The sequence below is a fragment of the Apodemus sylvaticus genome, chromosome 1 (genome assembly GCF_947179515.1).
Source record: "Apodemus sylvaticus chromosome 1, mApoSyl1.1, whole genome shotgun sequence".
Classification (NCBI taxonomy): domain Eukaryota; kingdom Metazoa; phylum Chordata; class Mammalia; order Rodentia; family Muridae; genus Apodemus; species Apodemus sylvaticus.
The window spans coordinates 169880246-169906248 of NC_067472.1; the positions used below are offsets into that span (position 1 = coordinate 169880246).

The window sequence follows — 26003 nt, forward strand, 5'->3', positions numbered from 1 at the left end:
TGAGTGCCTTGTGTACATTGGGGCCGTCTCCAGAGTGGCCTCAGCTGTCAGCAGCACTGAGGCTGTAGTGACTCAGTCCACGATGGCGAGTCAGCCTGTCCCACAGCATGCTTGCCATCTGTCACTGCTCAGGTAGATCATAGCCTGTGACAGCTTCCCTTGCTCCACACAGGGCCAGCGTGCAGCCCCGGACCTGTCCTGTCTCTTGCTTCCCTTGTGTACTTTCTCCGGGACCTTGGGAGAGGTCAAGAGCTGGTGGCCATGCTGTATTCTGTCAGTGTGCCTCACTCGCCGAGACCTAAACCTCAGCTGCAGATGAGAAAACTGAGACTATGTAGACAAACCAGCAGCCTAGAATCAGTTAACAGCAGACCTGTGATAGTGGCGTAAACTGCTTTATTGGTAGCAGCTGAGCGGGGCTCAGGTGTCTCCGGCGGCCTGGAAGTCCATATCCTCCACCAGCTCCTGGAGGTAGGCCTTGTACTGGTCAGAGGTCAGGGAGATAGGCTGGCTGTTGGAGATGTGCAAGTCCACGGTTTTCAGTGAGGAGGCGCCCCCTTCCCGGGCCATCTCTAATAGCTCCTTAAGACATGTAGGAACAACCTGAAGGAGGCAGAACAGATCGCCAATTAGCCATGGGCTGCCAGCATAACCCACACTCAGCTAGTGCTGCAGGAAAGCTGGCTGCCCCACCCCCGCCCCCTCATAACTAAGGGAAGCCCCTGGGGTCTATACAAAAGCCTGCGAAGACTTGCCCCTGCCATCTACAGGGTCTGGAGTCAGGGTGAGCTCTGGGTATCTGGGTAAGCCCTGTGGAGGACACCCAGAGACTTTTGGAATGGGCAACAGTGGCTGCAAAGGGAGGCCTGCTGGAGTTGCTGTCTCTCAGAGGGACTTCTGGGAGCTTTAGTCTCAGGGTGCTGCAGGTTCCTCCCCAAGGGGGGCCTCCCATCCCAGTAGCACAAGACAGCTGGCACCTTGACCATCACAAGCCTCTTGACCCACGGCTGGTCCTGGGGCCACGATTCCCCCACACAGAACCACAGAGTGTAGCGTGGGGAGTGTCCACTTCCTTCCATGAAGGCAATCAGATCTGGGAACCCAAGAGTCAGGTCAGAAAAGAAAGGATGGCCTCTGCCCTGTGCACCCCCTCGCCTGCCATCTTCCCAGGTGATGCCCCGCCCTCACTGCACTGCCTATCTGGAAAGGCCCTGCAGACACAAACCAGTGCTCCTGTCTCCTTCAGCAGTACCATGGAGGCGAGAGGCCCAGCAGTGAGGAGGATGGTAGGCCCTAGCAGCTCAGGAGGCTGTTGGGATGGCTCCCCGGGAGCTCAGGCCCTGCTCAGGCCCCGCTGTGGGTCTCTAATCGACACTTGATGCCAACCCTTGATGTGGCCGGAGGAGTAGCACCAGTAGCTCAAGGGTAGCAGAAGCAGTAAGAGCGAGCCCCCTGCCTCGGGCAACTCAAGTTCCAAATATAAATGCCACTTCAGACTGGGTAACCTGCTGACACCGGCACCGTAGTACTAGGGGGGCCTGGGCTATGGAGAGATCCTTCCTCAAAATTCTCCACTTGGCTCTGTGGATTCTCAACAGTCGTGTATTTGGCTATGGAAATAACTGGAGGCGTGTACTGGGTCATTACTCCACAGAACCCTGCTGGACAGCAGGACCAGAGGGAACTTCTCTTGTAATCTGCAGGGCCACTACCAACTGTGCCCAGGTCCCAGCCTGGCCGCCGTCTGTGTGCACTGTGAAGTGTGCACACACCAGCTACAGCAGCCGGTGCCTGCGCTTGGGGTACAGCCTGCCTTTGCCACAAAGCTTACCAGTTAGCTCTGGTTTCAACCGATCGCCATGGCCTGTCAATTCCCATAGGGTACTCACCTGCCACAAAGGGCCTAAGGTCGAAGACGCCTCCATCCGTGTCCTTGGGAACCTCTCCATCCGGCCCTCTCCCACTGTCTGGAAGCAGCTCCTCACCCAGAGCCCAGAAGGAATGCGAGTGGCCGAGGCGCTGGGCCCAGAGGCACTGCCCTGCCCGCCACAGCACCAGCCCCTTGCCCAGTCCCTTGAGGACCTGCCTCACATACTCTCTCACAAGCTTGTCTGTTAGAAACCTCTCAGGGTCTGGCAGGGTGACTGGCTGCCAGGGCAGTGTTGGGTTGTCAGCTGTACTGCCCACCAGCCGCAGGCCCCCCGGGCAAAACAGTGTCTGCTGGAAGACCTGGCGGCCTCGGTAGAAGGCGGTTACCTCGAACTCCCATTCTGGGTGGTAGGGTGAAAAGGGAGAGAGAGATGAAGAGGACCAGGGTAAGGACCGCTGTCCCTGCTGCCCTTCCTACCCCACAGCTGGCACTCACGCTCCTCAGCCAACAGCTGCCTCAGTGGATTTTCTTGGGGTGCTGGGTTTGGGAAGTTGTTCATATTGGGGCTTAGCTGTAGTTGAGAATGATCAGAAGCAATAGCCAGGTCTGAGGACCCCTCAGTTGTGAGGGGTTCTAAGACCATGTCGTCGAGTAATTCCCAGAGGTCTTCCTGGAGGAGGGAGGAGCTAGCTAGTCAACAGCGTCAGCTGAGTCAAGAGGGTAGCAGACTGGTGAAGGAATGGAGGTCCAGGGGTAAGGGCTGAGGTGGGGAAGAAGGGGGAAGCCTAATGGGCAGAGCAAGGCTGAGGCGCAGGGCTAGTGCCTCCTCACCTGGGGATCAGACAGACTGCTTTTGCCATTGGTGTCAGGAGAGGTGTCCAGATGTACAAAGTCCTTAGCTCCTGTCCAAAGTGGAAGTGAGCAGAGAAAGTGGCAGAGACCCTCCTGATCCCCAGGTTTCTGTGACCGCCCCCCCCCCCCCCCCAGCCAGCCCTGTCACACACACACCTGGAGTCACAAACTCATACACTTTGTGAGGGTCGAAGGGGTCCTTGCTCCGGTCATCAGCTAATCGAAGTACTTCTTTCCGGTTCAGGGCTGACCGGAAATTCCTCTTCCAGGTGGACAGGTCTGGCTTATCCTTCCCTGGGGTGTAGGCACCGCTGGCTTCTGCCCAGGCCTGATCCAGCCGACAGTGATTCCAGGACAGTGAGGAAGGCACCTTAGGCTCTGGCCTGAGGCCCTGACACCTCCCACCATGTTCCATACATTTCTGGTCCTGACCTAAGTTCTCACACTCACAACCCGAGACCTCCAGCCTCACGCTTAGCCACTATTTCCACACTCAAAAATCGTTTTGTTTTTATAACCAAAGTTGGGCTCCAAGTTGTGACCCTCCTGCTGCCTCCAGAGTGCTGGGATGGCAAGCTCACGCCAACACGCCTCCCCCAAGGCTGCTGTTTTCCAAGCCAGCATTCTAGGACCTACTTGGCCCCTCACCCCAGGTCACCTTGCATTCTGTCACTACCATGCTGATCTGGCAGCTAATAACCCCATCATGGGGACAGTCTCAACTCTTAAGGTTTAAGGGTTCTAAAATCAAAAGACCACCCCTAAAGTTTTCCCACGCTCTAAAACAATTGTTCTCAACTATCTTAATGCAGTTAGTTCCTCATGTTGTGGTGACCCCCCCAGCCCTAAAATTATTTTCATTGCTACTTCATAACAGAAATTTTGTTATAAGTCATAAATATTTGTTTTCCAACGAAAGGATCATTCAACCCCCAAATCTGTCCCTAGAAGTCGGGACCCACAGATTGAGAACCATTGCTTCAGAACGGTTTTGTTTTGTTTTTTTGTAAGAGACCCAACCTGGCTTTCGGGATTCTGTTCCTGGAATCTGCCCATCAATTCTGACGGGCCCTCCAGTCCTATCCCACCTAATTAGCAAGACCCTGCCCTGGTCCAGCCACACCCGGAAATGTCTCTAAAGCCTTTCCCCCAGCACCTGGAAGATGCCAAAGTCATCCATCTGTGCATCCTGTCGTAGGCCATGTTTCCACGGGATCCTGAACTTGGTCCGGCTCTCATCCAGCCAGGCCACGCCTTTCAGCTGCCCCAGGTCCAGCTGCGACACCAGCCAGGGCAAAATCCGCGGTTTCGGGGTTCCCATGCTCCAGCCTGCACACACGGGACAGTTCCTGAGCCTGTATGTCAAGGGGCAAAGGCACTCAAACCTCTCCGACCTGCCACACACAGGCCTTCCTTGTGTACAAACGGGGAAAATCCTTCCCACCTTTCCAAGTCCAGTGGGACCGCCTCTCTTACCCCCAGAGTCTTCTATAGGAACTCTACCCATAGCTTCCTTCCCTTTTCTAAATGTAAACCCCTCTCTTATCCAAAGCAGGCACCCCACTTCCAGGGTGGAGTCCTCTTTCCCTCGTCTTTAAAGGATCATGACTGCTCTCACACCCGCTGTTCACCCTTGCAGAAAACCCTTACTCAATTCCAGAGTCTTCTCCCAGGTGCTGCCGCTTCTTCTGTTTTGTTTTGTTTTTTTTTTTCTATATTGTTTTTATGAATGTTTGAGACAGGGTCTTAGTATGTTGCATAGGCTGTCCTTGAACTTGCTATGTAGCCAGGCTGATCTTCAACTCACTGTGTGGCCCAGGCTGGCCTCGAATGCACTCTGTAACCCAGGCTACCCTCAAACTTAAAGCAGGCTGGTCTTCAACTCGCTTAACCCATGCTGGTCTGGAGCTCATCCTGTTGTCCAGCCTGGCCCGGAGCTCACTGGCCTTGAACTTGCAGCAATCTTTACTGCCTCCGCCTGGATGCTGAGACTGCCGGCTTCCTTCTACAACGCGTAGCCATTCTGGTTTTCGGTAGCTGAGCTCCTGAGCGTCAGGGCTGCCCGATCCTGCGCCCTGAGGCCGCCACCCTCCCGGTTCTTCCGCGTTACCTACCAGGGGAGGAATTGCGCGCTCGTGCGGTGCGGATGCCAGCACTGGTTTTGGGGGACTCCCAAAGAGTAGTTCGCAGACACGCAACCCCCTTCTTTGTCAGCTAAACCTCCGAGCGCTGGGACTTTCTTTTCTAACGCGTTTTTGAGATTAAAAACAAAATTCTCATCATGAACGTTAGAAACTCGAAAACCCTAGAAGCGCACTTCAACTGAGCCGAACTATCTCCCCCCCCCCCCATGCCCTTTTTTGGCCTTCCGCCTAGAGGCATGCTGGGAACGCCATATGCAAATGACTGCAAGGCAACGCTCCACCTCCTCGTCGTTGGGGCGGTTGCCGTGTCTCCAGTGCGCAGGCGTGGGAAAGTTGAACTTCCGAAGTAAAGTTTGTATAGATTGAGTGAAAGTGTGTGCGCCAGCGCGACTGAGGAAGAACCCCGAGCCAGGTGAGTGGGATGCCAGGGAAGGAACTGGATTGCAGGAGAGGCCACAGCCAGTCCTACCTCTCTGACTTCCAAGAACCCGGGATCTCTCGGTGTCCGCTAGATGTAAACGGGAACTACATCTCCCAGCAGGCTGCTCGGTGAGAAAGCGGGAAACCGGGCCAGCCTTTGCCGCAAAGCGTACTAGGATTAGTAGTTCCCTATTCTCTATGGTCTTCGAGCCTGCTTTAGCAGGGCTGGGAGGGAACTCCAAACCCTCTTCCCGCTCCTGCATGTAATTGTCCAAACACTCAGTTTACTCCTTTCCTAGATTCAATAATTCAGACCGTTTCTCCTCAACGGAATCAACTGCCCCATATGCCCTTAAGCCACCTTTTCCTTGGAGTAAGGCGTCCTCTTCATTCAGTGATTCGGAAGTTTGAGTTATCACTGCACTTGGGTGCATCCTCTGTCCTCCTGCCTCAGGTACCTCCATGGCCGGCTCTGAAGAGTTGGGTCTCCGAGAGGACACACTGAAGGTTCTCACTGCCTTCCTTAAGCGCGGTGAAGCTGCTGGGTCCCCTGTCCCAACTCCACCCAGGTGAGTTAGTCTTCCACTGCCCCAGGGCCAGCCTTTGATGGGAAGATCTTCCTCTGCTCCCTCCAGACCTAACCCCATAAGCCTGTGCGGAGTCTCCAGAGCGAACTTCCATGAAAGGACGAAGGGATTGCTTGCTCAGACCCCTTGGGATAACTCCAAGGTTCTTGTCCCTAGGAGCCCTGCCCCAGAAGAGACAACAGATTTCCTGAGCCGCCTCCGAAGATGCCTCCCTTGTCCCCTGGGGAGAGGAGCTCCTCCCACGGAGTCCTCTAGGCCCTGCTTTCTTCCCCTCCGCCCCTGCTATGGTTCGGAACCTGGTAAGAGATTTATCCAGGTCACTTGTGAAACCGTCAGGGCTAGGAGCTTTGGTTCGAAAAAATCCAGACAGTACCCATTATAAAGTCAGCACTCCTCAGCATCAACACAAGCCATAGCCATGTCAACTCTGTTAAACTTTCTAGGGGGTAAGTGTAAGTGTTTTTGCTTGGATAGGAGGTATCCTGGGACTCCAAAGCCCAGAAACCATACAGCTTTGAATGGAGAAGGTTTCCCTGTGGAAGGGTATCCTGAGACATGGAATCCCAGGAACCGCACAGCTCTGAGGGGAAGCCTCCTCAGCAGGGGCGTTGTGGCTCTCAGGGGAGCGGATCCCCAGCTGAGCTGAGGAGCTTGGGAGCCTCAGCCCCGCTCCACTTCTTCCCTTCATGGCTTCTTTCCTTCTTGGCGTCTTTCGATGAGAGAGTCCCACCAGGCAGAAAATCTCATGAAAGAGATGTATTGGAGGGTCCAGGGTGTTGTGGGAGGGACAAATCCAGGGATGGCTGCCCTCAGCTCCTGGGAATGGATGGCAGGGAACTGGACAAAGGGCGGGGCTTATATAGGATTTCTTAGAGGGCAGAGCTTCTCGGGGTAGAGATTTCCAGATTGATGACTGGTGGATTGCAAGTCCTGCGCTTGGGAAGCTGAGGGATTGGTGGCGTTTCCTCATCGCTTTCCCCCTGCACTGGGCCCATGGGTTAGGATGAGAAGTCCTTCTTGGCTGCAGTCCGTTTGGGCTGAGGTGCCGCCATCTCTGTGGTGCTGCTCGGGGAGGATGGACACGAGCTGCGACCACTGTGCATGGCTCCTGCAGTAGTGTCTCCCCAAGGCTGTAGGCTGAGGGGATGTTGTGGTACCGCCATTTTGACAGCACCTGCTCAGGTCCTAGGCTAGGGCTGAGAGGAAGGGCTGGCGAGCACTTTGATGGGTTTTGGGGTACCCTGCTTGGGGACTACAGTAAAGGGAATGTGGAGACATAACCCCATTTGCTGGAGCCCTCCTGCCTCCACCTACCTCACACAGGAATCATAGGCATGTAGCATGAAATGGAGCCCAGCTTACACTTCTACACAGAAACTCCGCGGTTGACCAGGGGGAGAGGCTGAGGCAGGAGGACTGCTGTGAGTTTAAGGCCAACCTGGACTACAAAAAGTTGAGGCAGTTGAGTGCCTGCTTAGTGTGTGTAAAGTCTTGTATCCAGCTCCCAGCAGCACATAGAGGAAACATGGGAAGCACACGTTAGGAACTAGGGAAAGGAAGCCGCCTCTCCTGTCCTCCCAGGGCATCAGGCATGCACTTGGCACACAGTCATACGTGCAGGCAAAACACCCAGACTCACAAAATGAATCTTTTCTTTTTTTTTCCAAGGACTATTGGATCTCATGGACCTGGAGTTACAGGACATTGGGAGCCATCGTGTGGGTGGTGGGAATTAAGCCCTGGCCTGCTGGAAGAACAGCCAGTACTCTTTAACTGTTACATTATCCAACTTCTGATGCTGTTTTCTGGCCTTCACAGGCACTGGGCACCCAAGTGGTCCACAGACACACATGCAGGCAGAACACACACATAAAATTTAAACATAAACTACTAAAGAGGTGCGCCCGATCAGATAGCTTACTTAAAATGAGCCCTGCGGTCAGTTGCTGAGTGTGACCTGGACCAGGGATGAGGTGGTAACGGCAGGAACGCCGCGTGTTTGCCCTCACTGGATGGAATCATCTCCAGTTGTCAGCTTGAATATTGTCAGCTGAATTTGAGGGTGCCACAGAGTAAAAAGGCTGAGGCTGTCAACATCTTTTACTTACCAGCGTCTCATGGTCTTAGTTTACCCTTTTGTGAAGTGGAAATTTTTGCTGTCTGGCAAGATGACCTGGAGGAGAGACTCCATACATATCCTGTTCTGTCCCGCACAGGCCCAGCCACTGCAGACTTCTATGCCCTGGTTGCCCAGCGTCTGGAACAGTTGGTGCAGGAGCAACTGAAGTCTCCGCCCAGCTCGGGTGAGCAGCAGAGGAGCCCTGGGAAGGGTGATGGTAGGAGCAGAGCCAGGGCCCTTCCCAGTCCAATTCTCTTCTGCCCCCCACCCCCCAGAGTTCCAGGGACCCCCACCCACGGAGAAGGAAGCCCTGCTAAGGAGGCTGGTAGCCTTGCTGGAGGAGGAGGCAGAAGTCATCAACCAAAAGGTGACCGGCCTCTACTCCATGCTATTTGCGAGGACAGTTGTGGACTAGGGGGCAAATGCTGGAGCTGCATTGTCTTTGATGCTGGGTGTGCTTGCAGGGCTCCAGTAAACACCAGAGCATTTTTTCAGGAGCCTTGACGCCTCACCGCAGTAGGACTTTACACCAGTGTCCTTCATGGGCTATCAACAAGCAATGGGACCCAGGCACCAGAAGCCACCAGAGGCATTGGGGACTGGCTCAGTGACAGAGCCCTTGCCTAGCAGGCTGAGGTCCTTACCTTAACTTTGTCTCCATCACCCTCTCCCCCAAGCTAAATACTCAAAAACAAAAGAAGAGGCCAGAACCAGGTGAGAGGATGGCCATCCAGGAGTTTACAACTGGATTGTGCTAGTGTGCGCTCGGCCCTCCTCCAGGACTCTGGGATATGAGGCTGGAGGACTAGTTCAAAGTCATCCTGTCCCCAGAAGAGTTCCAGGGCAGCCAGGGCCACACTGGGAGACCTTGTTTCAACAAAGCAGGGTAGGGTGTGAGAGCACACACCTTTAGTCCCAGCAACAGGGAGGCAGTGCTCTATGAAGTCAGGGCCAGCCAGGACTACATAGTTATTAAACCCTGTCTCTAAAACCAAAGAACCTCAATTGACTTCAGTGAGGACACAGCTTAGAATATGGAGGAAATGCCTGCCCAAGAGGATATGGCTTCAGAGTTTCCTGGAATCTGGCTTTGAAAACCGAACAGTACTGTAACAGCAATTATTTGGGGGAAAAACTCAGATTCAGGGACTCTTCCCCGCCCCCGTCTCAAGGCAGAGTTTCCTATTTAGCCCTGGCTGTGCTGGAACTTACTCTGTAGACCAGGCTTGAGTTTACAGAGAGCATTGAGCTCTGTCTGCTCTGCCTCCCAAGTGCTGGGATTGAAAGCGTGCATCCAGCGTGGGTTTACGGACTAAAGGAGAATCAACTCTTTAGAACTCAGAATGGTACTTGGCTCTGATTCTAGGATCCCTTCCCTACTGGGAAGGCCAGAGAGGCAGCTTGGGCGGGTGGGACTTGGTGCTGGGAAACCCGGCCCTTCCAGGCTGGTCACACGGCTTGGGGTAGCTTACTCTGCCCCTCTGCCCTCAGCTGGCTTCTGACCCGGCTCTGCACCGGAAACTGGCCCGCCTGTCAGCAGGCTCTTTCGCCCGCCTTGTGGAGCTCTTTTCCACCCGGGAAGGCAGCGCCTCTCCAAACTGCTCGAGCCCCTCGCTGCCGTGCCCAGGGCCCCCACCGCCATCCCCGGATCCGCTGGCACGCCTGGCACTGGCCATGGAACTGAGTCGGCGCGTGGCCGGGCTCGGGGGTACCCTGGCCAACCTCAGCGTTGAGCACGTGCACAGCTTCATGCCCTGGATCCAGGCCCATGGGGGCTGGGTAAGTCCCACACGCCCCTACCAGGTCTCAGTTTAACCCTACTGCAGTCGTGACAGTTGACTGGTTTTCTTCCAGAACCCCCAGCTCTTCCATTCAATCCATCTTGTGTTTATTGAGCACTTGCTATACACCAGACACTGCTAAGGAGTCCTGCTGCCCATCTGGCTTGAACCAACAGTTGTGAGGAAAGCTAACACAGCTCCCCGTCTTCCCTCCTCGTGGTTTTAGTGGAGAATGGGGATTCTTCAAGGATGCACAGGGTGCTTATCGAGTCCTTCGGTCTCTAGCAGCGTGTGCCCGTGGCTCTTCCCACGCTCCCTGCTTCCTATATTGAGTATCAACTCACTGAGGGCTTCACTGGCCGCTGACTGTTATTTTATACACATACACTAGACATACATCTGTTTGGCATGATGTCAGACTTTTAATCGGAGGAATCAGGCCAGCCTAGTTTACGTAGGGAGTTCCGGACTAGCCAGGTTAAACAGTGAGATCCTGGAGGTGGCTGAGGCCCAGCCGCTGGTGGGGAGAGAGGGATGAGAGAGAGGGATGAGAGGACGCTATCTGGGGTGCAAGCCTGTCATGTCAACTGCCAGAGAGGGTGAGCAAGAGCATCTAGGTTTCAAGATGTCCTTGGCTCCAGAGGTTCAAGGTCAGCCTAGGCAACAGAGATCTTGTCTCAAAACACAAACAAAAGGTTAGGCTACAGCTCAGTGGTAGAGTCTAGCACTTCCGAAGGAGAGAAAAAAAATTGTGTTCTAGAGACACAGCCAGGCTCAGAAAGGTCCTTGATCACCCTGAGATGGGGGTTCTGAGATATTGGTAGTCTGTGCACAGCCCCATCCCTCTAGACAGACCAGGAAAGGCCTGGAGATGGCCGTCAGTCCCAGCAGAAAGGCCCGGAGATGGCCGTCAGTCCCAGCAGAAAGGCCTCTGGATTTTATTAGCTGATGAATGCAGGTTCTTCCAGGACTGAATGTGGGTACCAGGTCAAAGATGCTGGTGCCGGACGCCATTAATCCCAGCACTTGGGAGACAGAGGTAGGCGGATTTCTGAGTTCAAGGCCAGCCTGGTCTACAGAGTGAGTTCCAGGATAGCCAGAGCTACACAGAGAAACCCTGTCTCAAAAAAATCAAAACCAACCAAACAAACAAAAAAGATGCCGGTGTGAGCATCTGTTGGGCTTCTCCTGCATTCCTTAGACCAGGGAGGTGAGGGGTGATGGAAGAGTTGAGATTACACCGGAGCAGAACGGAAAGAAAGGAGGAATAGGCAGGGCTCGGCAGGGCAGCCGGCAGTCCTGCTTCTTGTAACACAGATGACAGAGAACCTGGGAGGCAGATTGGAGCGTAAACAGTCCTTAGAGCGGGCACTGGGGCCAGCACAGAGCAGCCATGGAGTCACAAGTGTCCCACGGAAGGGGTCTGTCCCTGTGCTGTGCCTCTGCTGTCTTTCTGTTTCTCCATCACTCTGTCTTTCCCTCTTTCTGGGTGTCACCCTAGCTCTGGTCTCAGCCTCCCCTCCCAGTCCCCCCAAGCCTCTGCCATCTTTTCTCACTGCACTGGTGTCAATGAAGTCCTTGTCACTCCAGGCTCTCTGTCCCCTGCAGGCAGGCATCCTGGCCACCTCACCTGTGGACTTGAACTTGCCCTTGGACTGAGCGTTCCTGACCCAGCGCAGGTGGCTGACGTGTGACGGCACTGTATGCTGGGGTTGCCACACTTGTGTTTTTTTTCCAAAAATATTGTTTAGAAATGTCTCTGAATTAAATAAAAGCTTTGTTCTTTAACTAGAGCACTAAAGTGTTTGAGAGAGAGAGAGAGAGAGAGAGAGAGAGAGAGCGAGCACTGGAGTGAATGCACGAAGGTGAGAGGCCAAGGTTGGGCTCTTTATCACAATCCATTTCTTTTGCTGTTTTTTGAGACAGTTTTGTTTTCTTCCAAGACAGGATTTCTCTGTGTAGCCCTGGCTGTCCTGGAACTCATTCTATAGACCAGGCTGGCCTTGAACTCAGAAATCTGCCTGCCTCTGCCTCCCAAGTGCTGGGATTAAAGGTGTGCGCCACCACGCCTGACCAACACTTTTTATTTTTTTAATCATTTATTTATGTATGAGTACACTGTGCCGGTCTTCAGACACACCAGAAGAACCATCTCTCCATTCCTAAGCCCTTTTATTTTTTATTTATGTATGCCTGTGTGTTTTTATCTATGTGCACACTTGTAAGGAAGGTTCCAGAAGGTATAATATCTTCTAGCACTGGAATTATAAGCAGTTAGCTGCCAGATAACTGCTTTGAGAGCAGAATTTGGTTCTCGGGAAGAAGCAGCCCTTTTAACTGCTGAGTAGCCTCTCCGGCTTTGGCTTACTGATTCCATACACCTCCCCTGGCTGTCCTGGAACTCACTCTGTAGACCAGGCTGGCCTCTAACTCAGAAATCTGCCTGCCTCTGCCTCCCAGAGTGCTGGGATTACAGGCATGCGCCACCACCACCCAGCTTACTGATTTTTTTAAAAAAAGATTTATTTTATGTTTATAAATACAATGTTGCTTTCTTCAGACACAGGAGAAGAGGGCACTGGATCTCATCACAGATGGTTGTGAGACACCATGTAGTTGTGGGAATTGAACTCAGGACCTCTGGAAGAGCAGATAGTGCTCTCCAGGCCTGGCTTACTAATTTCTACAAAAAGATTTTTTTTCAGAGATTTATTTATTTTATGTATATGAGTACACTATTGTTATCTTCAGACATAAAAGAAGGCATCAGTTCCCATTACAGATGGTTGTGAGCCACCATGTGATTGTTAGGAATTAAACTCAGAACCTCTGGAAGAACAGTTGGTGCTCTTAACAGCTGAGCCGTATCTCCAGCCTGAGGGACCTCTTTTTAAAAAACCAAGGTGGCGCCTGGCAAAGCCTGTATGCCTTTAATCCTAGCATTTAAGAAGCAGAAGTATGCCTGGCGTTGGTGGCGCATGCCTGTAATCCCAGCACTTTGGGAGGCAGAGGCAGGCAGATTTCTGAGTTCAAGGCCAGCCTGGTCTACAGAGTGAGCTTCAGGACAGCCAGGGCTACACAGAGAAACCCTGTCTCAAAAAAGCCAAATACAGAAAACAAAAAACAAAACAAAAAAAAACAAAAAAAAGAAAAAAAGAAGCAGAAGTATGTGGATTTCTGAGTTCCAGATGCCTCTGGTCTTTTTTATTTTTTTTAAGATTTATTTATTTATTATATGTAAGTACACTGTAGCTGTCTTCAGACACTCCAGAAGAGGAGGTCAGATCTTGTTATGATGGTTGTGAACCACCATGTGGTTGCTGGGATTTGAACTCAGGACCTTCAGAAGAAAGAGTAGTCAGTCCTCTGGTCTTATGCAGGCAGTCTCAATTTCAAAGTACAAAGAAATTTAGGAAGGCATTTGGACTTCAGCCTCTGGCCTCTACACCTACTGTGCACACAGACAGAATCCAAAGTAAGTAAATTTTAAAAATAAAGTTGTGCTGGGCAGTGGTGGCGCACGCCTTTAATCCCAGCACTTAGGAGGCAGAGGCAGGAGGATTTCTGAGCTCAAGGACAGCCTGGTCTACAGAGTGAGTTCCAGGACAGCCAGGGCTACACAGAGAAACCCTGTCTCAAAAAAACCAAAAAAATAAAAAAAGTTTTGTTCGCCTCTCTTCTGTGACGCGTGTCTGAAGTGGTTAGCCCTAACCAATCCCTTTTCCCTGTCCAAGCCTCCATTTCCTCAGAGGAATCTAATTAGCAAACTGAATGGACTGCAGAGACTCCCTGTGCTAACTTTATTTAAATCTGTCAAGAATGGCTGGTTCAAAGTCAGAATGCATTTCATTCACTGGTTATAGATAAAATCACTTGTCCTAAATGAAAAGCATGTTTGATCCCCAAAGATGAGGGGCACCATGTAAAATGGCAGCAGTCCCAGGGAACTTGGACGGGATGATTCAAGCTGAAGTGAATGAAGGTGCTGGAAGGCCTCATAAGGCCAAATGCAGAACGGCTGGACAGAAGCACCAGGGCAGCGGGTGGGGCTTGGACACCTAGAGATGGGGCAGAAAAGCCCCTGGCGCTATTGAGATATGGACCACGTAGGACTGGCTGGAGTCAATCAAATCATCTGAAAGAGGCACAGGCAGGCTGGATCTTTGACTTCAGGGCCAACCCAGTCTACAGAGTGAGTTCCAGGCCAGCCTAGGCTACACAGAGAAACCCTGTCTCAAAAAAAGGCTGGAGAGATGGCTCAGTGGTTAAGAGCACTGACTGCTCTTCCAGAGGTCCTGAGTTCAATTCCCAGCAACCACATGGTGGCTCACAACCATCTGTAATGGGATCCAGTGCATACTTGTGGTGTGTCCGAAGACAGCTGGTGTGCTCACATAAAATAAATCTTAGAGGGAAAAAAAATCACACTGAACTGGGCGTGGGCAGCGTGCCTTTTGGGAAGGCAGAAGCAGGCGGATCTATGACTACGAGGCCAGCCAAGGATACAGAGAAACACTATCTAGGAAAAAAGTAAGGCCGTAAGTCTCAGCACTTGGGAGGCAAAAGCAGGCGAGTTCCAGGTCCAAGGCACAGTGAGAATCTATCAAACAAAAGCTACACCAGATCTAAGTTTTGGTTTGTAGCAGGTGGTGCTTGCCGCTAGGCCTGAAAACTTGTGTTCAATTGCCTACACTCGCATCGTGGAAAAGACTCCTGTAAGTTGCTTTATGACCTCCATACATGCGAGGCACACACGAATGTATACTCACACTAAACTGTTAGGCGCTGGAAGGAAACAAGTCAGATGTGCACGCATACCTTAAGCGGAAGCTCGGATTAGAGAGGCTCATAAGGGAATTTAAAGGATCTTATGTTTGGATCATAGACTGGTGAAACGGAAGGCAAAAGTAAGGTGCACGAACCCAGCAACGGATATCCATCCTCGGGCAAGGAGTAAGTTTCTGCAGATCAAGGGAAATTTCCTGGAAGAGGTAGCGTCCAAATTGCCAGTGATTGACGTGTAGGAGTTGGTCAGACAAAGGACGATGGGTGTTTCCCGCAGAGGACCAGGAGGCCACGAGGAGGCCACAGGTCTTCAGAACTTGGAGCCTTCCAGCACAGGGGTGAGGGTCATCGCAATGAGGCTCATAGCGATTCATGGCTGGTTTCGGAACCACAGACTAAAATGCGCCCTCATCCACCTCTCAGGAATTAGGGGGTTCCCTATACCTTAACGCGCCCACGCGCCCCATTTCCTCCCGAAAATATCGCAGCCTGGGGTGCTGGAAAAAAAAAAAAGCCACAGGATGATGATGACTGACACGTCTGAGAGCCAATTGCTGCTGCCCAAAGGCTGCCTGCCTCCTTATGGGCCAATGGCCCATCTTCTTCTAGGCCCGTCGCTTAAACAGGTGGAGTAAGAGCCTTGAACGTCACCTTTGGCTCAGCCAATAGCAACGAGGAAGGAGCGGACTATCTAAGTGATAGACAGGTCAGTTTCTAGACGTCCGCTTAGCGCGGAGCCCGCCGGGAAGCTCCAAGGCGGAGCTAGCCAGAAAGGGGTGGGAAGACCTGGTGGATTTTACCCAATCGCCACACGTGCTGGGGGAGACAGACAGACAGTTGTTCCCTTCCTAGCGGACAGGAGGGGGCGGGTCTTTAAACGCCAGGAGGGGCGGGCACATTATGTTTGATAGACGTGCCTCTCATCCAATTGAAATGTGAACCTCTCAGATGGACGGTTTTACAGACCAATGAGAACTTATGGCGGGGTATCGTGGGCTGGGCTGTAGCTCCTCTGGTAAAAGGCGGTCCCCGGTCGAGCGGGGGGGGAGAAAAGAGAGAGGGGGGGTCTCGGAGGCCGGAGGACTCGGGTGAAGATGGCGGCAGCCGAGGCCGCGAACTGCATCATGGAGGTGAGTAGCTGGGCTCTTTAGGCCCGGGGGTGGCGCAAGACCGGTGGCCCACGGCCTGAACTGTGGGGACGTGGCCTTTTGATGTGCCTGGCCTCGCGTTGGTCCGCATCGGGGGATGTTCGATCGTGACGGGAGTGATCACGGCTTTCGGTGCTCTGGGACCCGCAGCCGAGCCAAGGGCTGTCGCACGTGGTCGCGGGCCGGGGGCGCTTCCAGCCGGGCCGCACGTGGTCTCGCAGTGTAGCGTGGGGAGGGGGGTGTGCCGCCTCGAGGGCCCCCGTGGGCTCCACGTGCGGGACAAAGGCCCCGCCCCCAGCCCGATGACCTGGGCTGCACTCAAGGGGTCCAGGGGTTGCCACCCGCCCTCCCAGGCTGGGCTGTGGATGTCCATGCAGCCCGGGCGCTATGCACCCGCGTGGGGCCTAAGAATATCACTCCCCGGCCTCCCTTTCCTCAACTCCTGTTACCCTTGTGCAGCAGGGGGGGATGGGCAGAGCCCGTGACCTCTCTTAAGGAGATGGTGGGGAATCTCAACCGAGATCCGGATCCGTCGCCGGGCACCCCCTCGTGGTCACTATGGGCGTGTGAGAGGGGCGTCTTTTTTTCATGGGGCGTGGCCCAACACCCACCCCCTCATGGGAGGGCCCTCGGGTGGATGGATGGTCAGAGGTCAGTGGTGGGGGATAAAGGAGTTCTGATGGCCTTGGGCCTTAACACCCTCTGAGCCCCTTTTTGAGCAGTTCCACCTTTGACTAACTTCCCCTAAAAACGGAATGAAATTCTAGCACCTGCCTTGCTTACCTGCTTATAGTTGAGTGTTCGATCTTAAGCTGTATTCCCTAGTCTACTTTTTACTTAGTTTAATTCAAAAATGGGCCAGGCCTTGAACTCGCCCTGTAGGGGAGAATGGCCTTGAACTGGCCACCTTCCTTCAACTTTCTGGCTTGTAAGGCAGGTCCTAGATCAGGTTTCAAGCAAGCTTCAGTCAGTTTTCAGCCTTCTGGTATCAGTCTGTACAATTGAAAAAAAGAGGCCCATGTGGGAAACTCGCCTCACACAGGCTGTGGGGAACTGAGAGCTTGGTTGGTTCGTGGCTTCTCTGGAAGCCTTCGATGGTAGTCATTGAAGGGATTGAATCTGATGGCTCCCATAGCTCGTCAAGTTCTCTGGAGAAGAAGGTCAGGTACTGGGACATCTGCCATAAATAGGGATCAGTTAGCCTACAGGGTCACTACAGTGACCCTGGGACTTGTGGACAGAGAAAAGAGAACTGTTTCAGTGTGGGGACCTAGGTACACGAAACGGGCTGGTCCCAGTTTTCCAAGGCATGCCTCACCAGAAAGGCAGATAAAACAGAGGTTAGGTTGCCTCTGTGCGTGTGCGTGCATGTGTGTGTGTGTGTGTGTGTGTGTGTGTGTGTGTAGAGGGCTGCCCCTGCTGCTTTGGTGGCGTGTTACATCTCTCTCTGATGGAATCCTCTTAGGAAAGGAGATGGCACCCATTCCCTTCCAACCCCTCCCTCCAGTTTATTCACGGCTCTTCAGCCTGGCACGTGTGTCAGGAAATGTCACCTAATCTAGTGGGGGGATTAGGTAGTGAAGGAGAGCAACAGCTGGCAGTGCCCATGTGGCCTGGCAAGTATTGGGTCTTGTGGCCTAGATGGGGTAGGTGTATGTGGCCAGTCACCTGACCAGAGAAGAACAACATGGGGCAGGCCACCATCTCTTCAGCCAACAGCTGGGACAGGAGACCTTCCCTTCCCTCCTTCCGATCCTTCTCCACCCCACCACAGCCTCATTGCTTCTCCCGCTTACACACGCTCTCCCTTGCCCAGGAAAAACCAGCCTACAATCCACTCACCGTCCCAAAGGCCTTCCCCAGCCACCCCGTAGCTAATCCTTTTTCCCTGTTACTCTCTCCTAGAATTTTGTAGCCACCTTGGCTAATGGGATGAGCCTCCAGCCGCCTCTTGAAGAAGTAAATATCCTTTTGTGAGACCCCCCCACCTAGCCACTTCCACATAAGCTTACTTGCTATACTATACACCTGGCTACCCAAGAGGTCTCACCTTCCTCTTGCTTCAAACCAGTCTCCTCTGCTGTGCCCCCTAAACACTTAGGACAGACCCCTTCCCGGCCCCAGCTGGCTCCCCCAGAACCGTGGCTGCTTCCTTAACTCTATCTTCAGTTCCCCCCCTTGCCCTTCCATGTGTCTGCCCTGGCTCTGCCCTCGCTCCCTCCCTCCCCAGCTGTGGGCTGAGCTAGAGACGGGGCATAGAGCCTGGAGAGATGGTAGGCGAGGCGGCTGCTCCCCGGTTGGTGCTTGGGGTGGGTCCTGGAAGTGGAAACGTTACCTGGGGCAGAACGATGCTGGAGGGGGCTGGAGGGTTGTGCTGGTGTGATGAGGGGCTTTTTGCTGGTTGAGGAGACTCTGGGGAACCCACCTTTGACCCTTGTGCTGCTCCCCGTCTTCCAGGTTTCCTGTGGCCAAGCAGAAAGTAGTGAGAAGCCCAATGCCGAGGACATGACATCCAAAGACTACTACTTTGACTCCTACGCCCACTTCGGCATCCATGAGGTGAGTGGGGACTGAGGAGCTGTGAGCCTGGACGGGGCGCCAAATGTCTCAGCGTGGGAGTCCTTTCTGCCCCGGTCCACTGTTTTGGAGACTGAATTTTCCAGCTCTCAAGAAGCCAGTGGGAGTGCTTGCTCCCTCCTCACCCCCCCCCCCCCCATGCCGGATTGCCTCAGATCTAAGGATGAGACCAGGCCTTGCGGGTCTCTGGCACCCTCTAGTGACTGGCCGTGGGACTGCTATACTGCAACGCTTTTGATAAAGCAGCCAGGGTCAATGCAACTGAAATGATTTTCTGAGGAATCCTGGTCTTTTTCGTGGTGCTTTAAAAGAACTGTCCCGGAGGCCGGGCCTGTGGCAGAGCAGTTGCCTAGCACGTGCCAAATCGTTGCCTCCATCCTCAGCAGCATAAATGGAAAAAATTGGAACATTTGCATAAAGCAAAATTGAGCTTTCGGAGGCCTAGGGACATGCCTCAGTCATTAAAGGGCTTGCCGCACAAGCATGGGTTTCAGGGTTCAGTCCCCAAAACCCACTTAAAACACAATACTAGGGGGGCTGGAGAGACGGCTCAGTGGTTAAGAACACTGACTGCTCTTCCAAAGGTCCTGAGTTCAATTCCCAGCAACCACATGGTGGCTAACAACCATCTGTAATGGGGTCTGGTGCCCTCTTCTGGTGTGTCTGAAGGAAACAATAGTGGTGTACTCGTGTATAAAATAAATAAATAAATCTTTAAAAAAAAAAACACAATACTAGGACTGGCAGATGGCTCGGTGGGTGAAGGAGGGCACATGAGCAGGTAGTGCTTGCCATACGAGAGGTCCCGGGGTGGGAGACAGTGTCCTCACCGCCGTGTTCCTGCACACATGCTAACTTTCGGGACACCCAGCACGGCAGCGTGTGCTTGTTTGAACTCAGGTCTGAGGAGGCAGAGGCTGGCTGACCGCTGGGCTCACCAACCTAACCTGATTGTCCAGCTGCCCCATCTCAGACACAGTGTCAGAAAGCAAGGTGGCTGGAACCTGAGCGGTGGTGCTGAGGGTCGACCGACCTCCTGCTTGCGTGTGCTGCACAACCTAACCTACTCAGCTGCTGCGCACTGTTCATTGTGATCTGTGTGAGCCTGCCTTGAACTGGCGCTCCTCTCGCCTCAGTTTCCCAAGCAGCTTAAGAGGCCAGGCCCATACCATGATGCCCTTTGGAGAGCTAAGGGCTAGCCTCGTCCCCAGGGTCTTCCTGCTTCGGCCTCCTGATTCAGCCCTGGCTCTTGAAAGGGTACCACTGATAAACCCTGGCCAGTGTAGATGTCCACTGCAAAAGAAGCTCCCAGAAGGGAAAGGAGCACTCTGAGCTTGTCATCAGTGTGGTGGTGGCAGCCAGGCCTTGTGTGTCCCCTCACTCTGGTCCTTTGCCTCTGTCACACTAGGAGATGCTGAAGGATGAGGTGCGAACCCTCACATACCGCAACTCCATGTTTCACAATCGGCATCTCTTCAAAGACAAGGTGGTGCTAGACGTGGGCTCGGGCACTGGCATCCTCTGCATGTTCGCTGCCAAGGCAGGGGCCCGCAAGGTTATTGGGGTAAGTCTCACGGCAGCGGGTGGGCTGGTCAGGGGCTGGAAAGAGCGGAGAGGACGGGGGCTGGACTCAGTCTTGCCCTCCTTCCTTCCTGCCTTAGATCGAGTGTTCCAGTATCTCCGATTATGCTGTGAAGATTGTGAAGGCCAACAAGTTAGACCATGGTGAGTAGGAGGGGAGGTCTATGGAAGGACAGCTAGCTTCTCGGAGGCCTCAGTGGAGAGTTAGGAGTCCACGGTGGACAGCTGGTCGCTCCTTCATGTTGGGGCATGCTAAGAGGCTGGGGGTCAGGATGTTGGGCCTCATGCCTTACTGTTTTGCGTGGGCATTTTTGGCTACTGTGCTGAGGATTGGAACTTCCCTTTTGCACGGGTTTTTCCATCCTTCGGTTATCACATCCGGGGCCTGTCAAGCATTCTCCCCAGCAGCCCCCACTGTGACCGTGATTGACATTGCCTTCCTGAGAATCCCACATCTGCTGTCAGTGTCCATGGCTTCCTGCATACTGCACGGAAGTATGCACGGAGAACTTACACAGTTCCCACTGAAGGCTGGGCTGTGTGTGTGCTTGGTTCCACGAAAGGCCTTGGTCGTGTGCTCACCGCACACATGGAAGGCCTCTAGCCTGCCTGAGATGCCGTGTCACACCAAACTAGCTTTCCATGAAGTTAAACTTTTTTTTCCTCTCAAGAGAAGGTCTTGCCAGGCGGTGGTGGCACACACCTTTAATCCCAGCACTTGGGAGGCAGAGGCAGGCGATTTCTGAGTTCGAGGACAGCCAGGGTTATACAGAGAAACCCTGTCTTCAAAAACCAAGAAAGAGAAGGTCTTGCTGTGTAGCCCTGGCTGACCTGGGACCCACTATGTGACCAGGGTGGCCTTGAACTCAGAGATACCAGCCTCCCAAGTGCTGGGATTAAAGGCATGCACCACTACACCTTGCTGTTCTTAGCATTGTAAAAGGTGAAACCGGTCTAAGCTGTGACGTCCCTGGTGGTGCTGTCTCCTGTAGCCCCGTCCCCTGGCCACTGAGGGCCAGGGCAGGGACAGAAGGGAAGCAAGCATGGGGGATGTCACGGAGGTGAGAGCCCCTGCCATAGTCTTAGGCAGAGGCCGGCACGGAAGACACCGCCTGCCGTCCCTCGGGGAATGCCACTTTGTTTAGAAAGGACTTTTGTAGCGTGGTGGCGCACGCCTATAATCCCAGAACTTGAGAGGCAGAGGCAGGAGGATTTCTGAGCTCAAGGACAGCCTGGTTGGTCTACAGAGTGAGTTCCAGGACAGCCAGGGCTACACAGAGAAACCCTGTCTCATAATTAAAAAAAAAGGGACTTTTGTACTGAGCCAACAAGTGACTGCAGTTGCTACTCTGCAACTGAAGCAAAATTCCTGAGATACCACACACTGGTAAGAGATAAGTTCCTTAGCAGACTGTGGGTATTTTTTCCCTCATCCTCAGTGCTAGGTGGGAGCCCTGGCCCTGGCCCTGGCCCAGCAGGGGCCCTCCCACTGATGCAGGGTCAGCCCTCTTTTGTAACAGGGCTGTTTTGAAACAGGGTTTCTTTTTGTTTGTTTTGCTTTTTGTTTTCCTTTTCTTTTAGATTTATTTATTCATTTTATCTATGTGAATGTCTGGTATCTGTCTCCAGAAACACCAGAAGAGTGCATCAGAGCCCATTACACATGGTTGTGACCCACTGTGTGGTTGCTGGAAATTGAACTTGGGACCTCTGGGAAAGCAGACAGTGCTCCTTTTTTTTTTTTTTAAAGATTTATTTATTATTATTATTATATGTAAGTTCACTGTAGCTGTCTTCAGACACACCAGAAGAGGACGTCAGATCTCATTACAGATGGTTGTGAGCCACCATGTGGTTGCTGGGATTTGAACGCAGGACCTTCGAAAGAGCGGTCAGTGCTCTTAACCACTGAGCTGTCTCACCAACCCCAGACAGTGCTCTTAAGCACTGAGCCATCTCTTCAACCTGAGACAGGGTTTCTTACTGTAGCTCAGGTAGGCTTTGAACTTCAGTCCTTGAGTGTCAGCCTCCTAAGTAACTAGAGTGGCAGGCCTGTGCTACCAGGCCTGGCTGACTATAATGGTTTTGGTTGTTTTGCTTCATTTAAGTACTTTATTGGGGCAGGGGCTGCAATGGGGCACGTGTAGAGGTCAAGGTCAGAGGACAAATGTCATTCTACCATGGGGGCGGGTTTCCGATCGTTCAGCTTGGTGGTAAGCACCCTAACCCATTGGTCCTCATTTCACAGATGTCACCACACCATACTTACGTAGCATTGCTAGGGGTGGAAACCTAGGCCTGGAGAATGTTAAACTTGGGCTCGGGGCAGAACCGTTCCTAGACTCGCAGACGGCTTGAAGCTGTTGCTGTGCCTTTGTGGCTTGGACTGGACCTAGTTTTTTAGCCTTTTATTCTCAGGACTGGGCAGGCAGAGGCAGGCAGATCTCTGGGTTTGTGGCCAGCCCGGTCCATACAGCCAGAACTGCATAGTGAGACAGTTTCAAGAGAGAGACAGGGGTTGCCCTTTGACCAGAGTTCTCTGTGGGTGCCTGGAGCCATCTGGGCCAGCCCTTCCCCTGACTGCCATGCCGTTCCTGTGGATGCAGTGGTGACCATCATCAAGGGCAAGGTGGAGGAGGTGGAGCTGCCCGTGGAGAAGGTGGACATCATCATCAGCGAGTGGATGGGCTACTGCCTCTTCTACGAGTCCATGCTCAACACCGTGCTGCACGCTCGGGACAAGTGGCTGGTGAGGCAATGGGTCGGGTGCGGAGGGCTCCCCGGGTTAGACAGCACATAGGTGCCGCCGGGTGTGTCTGTGGATGCCTTCCCAGGGAGAGGAAGGGGCCAAAGGAGTGGTGGAGGAGCTGACTTCAGGATCAGTGCAGAGTCCTCATGCCAGGAGAGCGTGTGCTCTGTAGTAGTGTGTGTGTGAGTGAGTGTGTGTGTGTGTGTGTGTGTGTGTGTGTGTGTGTGTGTGTGTCTCGGGGTGGGGGTGAAGGGGACACTGTACAAAATGGAGCTGTCTTTTCTTCTGGCTCCTAGGAACTGTGGGACAGCCTGGGCTCTGAGTGCCCTGTGGCTGCTGGGTAGAGACTAGACTCAAGGCTGAGACCTAGGTGGCTAAGGGGTCTCTGGAAAATGATGGTGGGCTGGACAGTTGGGTCTGCTCAGTTAGATTCTTGCTGTTACCCAACTCCTCCCACAGGCACCTGACGGCCTCATCTTCCCAGACCGGGCCACCCTGTATGTGACAGCCATTGAGGACCGGCAGTATAAAGACTACAAGATCCACTGTGAGCTGGGGCTGCAGTGGGTATGGCGGGCAGGATGGGTGGGGGCAGGGCCTGGGTTCCACCGCTCACCTCGCCCTGTGTGCCCAGGGTGGGAGAACGTGTACGGCTTTGACATGTCCTGCATTAAAGACGTGGCCATCAAGGAGCCCCTGGTGGACGTGGTGGACCCAAAGCAGCTGGTCACCAATGCCTGCCTCATAAAGGTAACGCAGCAGCGGTGGGCTCCCGGTCCCTGGCCTGTCCATTAGGGGTGGAGGGGAAGCAGTTGGGCCCACGCAGCAGAGTTTTGAAGGTCATACCTGGTGCTGAATTCCAGGAGAAGAAAATAAAGCAGGTAGAGCGCCCTGGAGCGGGTGCGGTGGGGGCGGGGCACCTGGGGCTCAGCTGAGTTGTAGTGGTTCTTCTTCTCAGTTCATTCTTGCCTGCCCGTGGCTGAGGATCGAGACGGGGCTGGAGAGATGAGACGGGTGACTGGTTAAGAGTACTTGCTGCTCTTGGAGGGCTGCCTGGCAGTTCCCAGTCCCGTGTGTGACTCCCAGTCCAGGCATCCAATACACTTGAACCTTAGCGGGCATCTTCATGGGCATGATTTCATAGACTCAGATAGGCACATAGACATTCATACATAATTAAATATTTTAATGTGTACAGTGCTTTACCTGCATATATATATTAGCACTGACTGTGTGCCTGTTGTCTGTGGAGGTTAGAAGGGGTCAATAAGTCTGGAGTTAGAGACAGTTGTAAGCTTCTATGTATATTCTGGGATTTGAACCCAGAACCTCTGGAAGAATAGCCAGTGAGCCTTCTCTCCAGCATCATAAATAAATCTTTAAGAAAAAAAAATTTTATTGGCTGTTCTCCCAGAGGTCCTGAGTTCAGTTTACAGCCACCACATGGTGGCTCACAGCCATCTGCAGTGGGATCCGATGCCCTCTTCTGATGTGTCTGAAGACAGCGACCGTGTGCTCATATACATGAAATAAAAAGAAAACTGTTTTGAGGGCCAGCCCAGGGTACATGCGACCGACCCTGTTTCAGGAAATGGGGTTCGGGGCATGTTTTGCTGTGCTGGGCAGGGCCTGACAGGCGGCCGCTGTGGGCGGGTGGGCGGGCTCAGCGCTGAGTGGCTCACCTGTCTGCAGGAGGTGGACATCTACACAGTGAAGGTGGAGGACCTGACCTTCACCTCGCCCTTCTGCCTGCAAGTGAAGCGGAATGACTACGTGCACGCACTGGTGGCCTACTTCAACATCGAGTTCACCCGCTGCCACAAGAGGACCGGCTTCTCCACCAGTGAGTGCCGGGCACGCGCGGGCGGGAGGCCGCAGAGCACTCGCTGGGGCTTGGCACTGGCCTAGAGCTACCTGGGATGGGGCAGAAAGAGGTAGCCCTCTCAAAAGAGGCGAGTTGAGGGCTGGGGAGATGGCTCAGAGATTATGAGCAGTGACTGCTCTTCCAAAGGTCCCGAGTTCAAATCCCAGCAGCCACATGGTTGCTGCTGATGCCCTCCATCTGAAGACAGCTACAGTGTACTTACATATAATAAATATTTAAAAAAAAAAAAAAAAAGAGGCAAGTTGAAATGAGCCCTGGAGAGAGAGCCTGGAGTCACTCGGGCGGGGCGGGGTGGGTGTGGACCAGGGTCTGCAGGTGTCTGTGGTATCCTGGCTCTGGTTTCTACCACTAGTCCTGGGAAGAACAAGGTGAGTGCTGGGCACTAAAGAGCTCTTCCGGCCTGGCTCTGCTGTCGGTCACTGAGGGACTGAGTGTGATCCTAGTGTAGCTCAGTAAACAGAGGCAGATGCGGGAACAGCAGCCCTAGGAGCCTTGCTGGTGGTGACCTCGTGGGGCACGGGGCACTTGCGGGTTTAGCATGGCGACACCCAGGCAAAGTCTGGAACTGACCACGCCCACCTCTCAGGTCCCGAGTCCCCATACACACACTGGAAGCAGACTGTGTTCTACATGGAGGACTACCTAACAGTGAAGACTGGCGAGGAGATCTTCGGCACCATTGGAATGAGGCCCAACGCCAAAAACAACGTGAGGCCTGAGGGAGAGTAACAGGATAGGGAGGGTGTGCAGAGGAGCCAGGTTCTGGGGTAGCATAGAGGGGCACCCGACAGTGGCCCAGCCTTGATCCGTGGGTGGGAAGGGCTTCCGGATGCTTCCCTGGGTGTGGAACAGTGCGGGGACTCCAGCACTGCTGCTGCTGGGTGCTGTTTCCCTAGATGGCAGAGACTTAGACTGTGGCTGTCCTCTAATGACTGGGAAACATAGTGGGGTGCGCATAGCCTGTAGTGCTGTCATCAAGTCAGGGTGCAGGGCACGCAGTGTGCTAGCAGAGGTTGCTGGCACACTAACCTGACTTGGCCTGGTGGCACCCTGAGCCCTGTCTCCCGCCTTTTCCCTCTAGCGTGACTTGGACTTTACCATCGACCTGGACTTCAAGGGCCAGCTGTGTGAGCTCTCTTGTTCCACCGACTACCGGATGCGCTGAGGAGGTGCCAGGCTGGCCCTCCTGCAGAAGGGGGCTCAGGGGCTGGGCTTGGGGGATGGGAGGGTACATCGTGACTGTGTTTTTCATAACTTATGTTTTTATATGGTTGCGTTTATGCCAATAAATCCTCAGCTGACCATGCCACTTCTTGCCCTGGGGCTGGGGTAGTTGAGTAGCCTGTTGCTCCCTGAGGACTGTCCATTTTAGGTCTAGGGATGTGGACCTCCAGCTGGACAAGGGTTCCGGCTCCACCATCCCTGGAGATCCCGACCTTCCTGATTCTTCCTTGGAGCAGAGGTTGAGAACAGTCCTCAGTGGGAGTCAGACACCTCTGCCCCTC

General features: G+C 53.5%; 3 protein-coding genes across 11 annotated transcripts; 2 read left to right on the forward strand and 1 right to left on the reverse strand.

Moving 5' to 3' along the window:
- Window positions 1–379: 379 nt before the first annotated feature.
- On the reverse strand, window positions 380–5075 carry Irf3 (interferon regulatory factor 3). Of its 7 annotated transcripts, none has more exons than XM_052163686.1 (8): window positions 4837–5075; window positions 3879–4051; window positions 2879–3050; window positions 2702–2772; window positions 2366–2540; window positions 1890–2270; window positions 978–1093; window positions 380–603 (listed from the first exon to the last, which is right to left on the reverse strand). In XM_052163686.1, the coding sequence occupies exons 2-8, from the start codon at window positions 4041–4043 to the stop codon at window positions 421–423; spliced, it is 1263 nt and encodes a 420-aa protein (XP_052019646.1). In that variant the 5' UTR covers window positions 4044–4051; window positions 4837–5075; the 3' UTR covers window positions 380–420. The 7 variants fall into 7 exon arrangements, with proteins under 7 accessions (XP_052019646.1, XP_052019696.1, XP_052019637.1 ...); XM_052163736.1 differs by having other exon boundaries at window positions 2366–2441; window positions 3879–4077; XM_052163677.1 differs by having other exon boundaries at window positions 3879–4077.
- Window positions 5076–5135: 60 nt separating this feature from the next.
- Window positions 5136–11561, forward strand: Bcl2l12 (BCL2 like 12). Its single transcript, XM_052163772.1, has 7 exons — window positions 5136–5278; window positions 5741–5855; window positions 6030–6172; window positions 8090–8176; window positions 8268–8359; window positions 9484–9771; window positions 11382–11561. The coding sequence occupies exons 2-7, from the start codon at window positions 5749–5751 to the stop codon at window positions 11430–11432; spliced, it is 768 nt and encodes a 255-aa protein (XP_052019732.1). The 5' UTR covers window positions 5136–5278; window positions 5741–5748; the 3' UTR covers window positions 11433–11561.
- Window positions 11562–15571: 4010 nt separating this feature from the next.
- On the forward strand, window positions 15572–25807 carry Prmt1 (protein arginine methyltransferase 1). 3 transcript variants are annotated; one of them, XM_052163752.1, is made up of 11 exons: window positions 15583–15688; window positions 17612–17665; window positions 18164–18265; window positions 19692–19847; window positions 19945–20008; window positions 22471–22613; window positions 23073–23160; window positions 23248–23363; window positions 24306–24456; window positions 25085–25206; window positions 25580–25807. In XM_052163752.1, the coding sequence occupies exons 1-11, from the start codon at window positions 15653–15655 to the stop codon at window positions 25661–25663; spliced, it is 1116 nt and encodes a 371-aa protein (XP_052019712.1). In that variant the 5' UTR covers window positions 15583–15652; the 3' UTR covers window positions 25664–25807. The 3 variants fall into 3 exon arrangements, with proteins under 3 accessions (XP_052019722.1, XP_052019712.1, XP_052019728.1); XM_052163762.1 differs by lacking the exon at window positions 17612–17665 and having other exon boundaries at window positions 15572–15688; XM_052163768.1 differs by lacking the exons at window positions 15583–15688; window positions 17612–17665 and adding an exon at window positions 17876–17979.
- The last annotated feature ends 196 nt before the right edge of the window (window positions 25808–26003 follow it).

What these genes read in the sequence shown, in the direction of transcription:
- Irf3 (XM_052163686.1), bottom strand. Translation starts at nt 4,043, where the DNA reads ATGGGAACCCCGAAACCGCGGATTTTGCCCTGGCTGGTGTCGCAGCTG. An exon ending in GTATGAGTTTGTGACTCCAG is followed by an intron (nt 2,773 to 2,878) that starts GTGTGTGTGTGA and finishes CACTTTGGACAG; the next exon opens with GAGCTAAGGACTTTGTACAT. An exon ending in AGAGGCTTGTGATGGTCAAG is followed by an intron (nt 604 to 977) that starts GTGCCAGCTGTC and finishes TGCCTCCTTCAG; the next exon opens with GTTGTTCCTACATGTCTTAA.
- Bcl2l12 (XM_052163772.1), top strand. Translation starts at nt 5,749, where the DNA reads ATGGCCGGCTCTGAAGAGTTGGGTCTCCGAGAGGACACACTGAAGGTT. An exon ending in CTGCTATGGTTCGGAACCTG is followed by an intron (nt 6,173 to 8,089) that starts GTAAGAGATTTA and finishes TGTCCCGCACAG; the next exon opens with GCCCAGCCACTGCAGACTTC. An exon ending in TCCAGGCCCATGGGGGCTGG is followed by an intron (nt 9,772 to 11,381) that starts GTAAGTCCCACA and finishes TGTCCCCTGCAG; the next exon opens with GCAGGCATCCTGGCCACCTC.
- Prmt1 (XM_052163752.1), top strand. Translation starts at nt 15,653, where the DNA reads ATGGCGGCAGCCGAGGCCGCGAACTGCATCATGGAG. An exon ending in CCCACTTCGGCATCCATGAG is followed by an intron (nt 18,266 to 19,691) that starts GTGAGTGGGGAC and finishes CTGTCACACTAG; the next exon opens with GAGATGCTGAAGGATGAGGT. An exon ending in ACGCTCGGGACAAGTGGCTG is followed by an intron (nt 22,614 to 23,072) that starts GTGAGGCAATGG and finishes CTCCTCCCACAG; the next exon opens with GCACCTGACGGCCTCATCTT.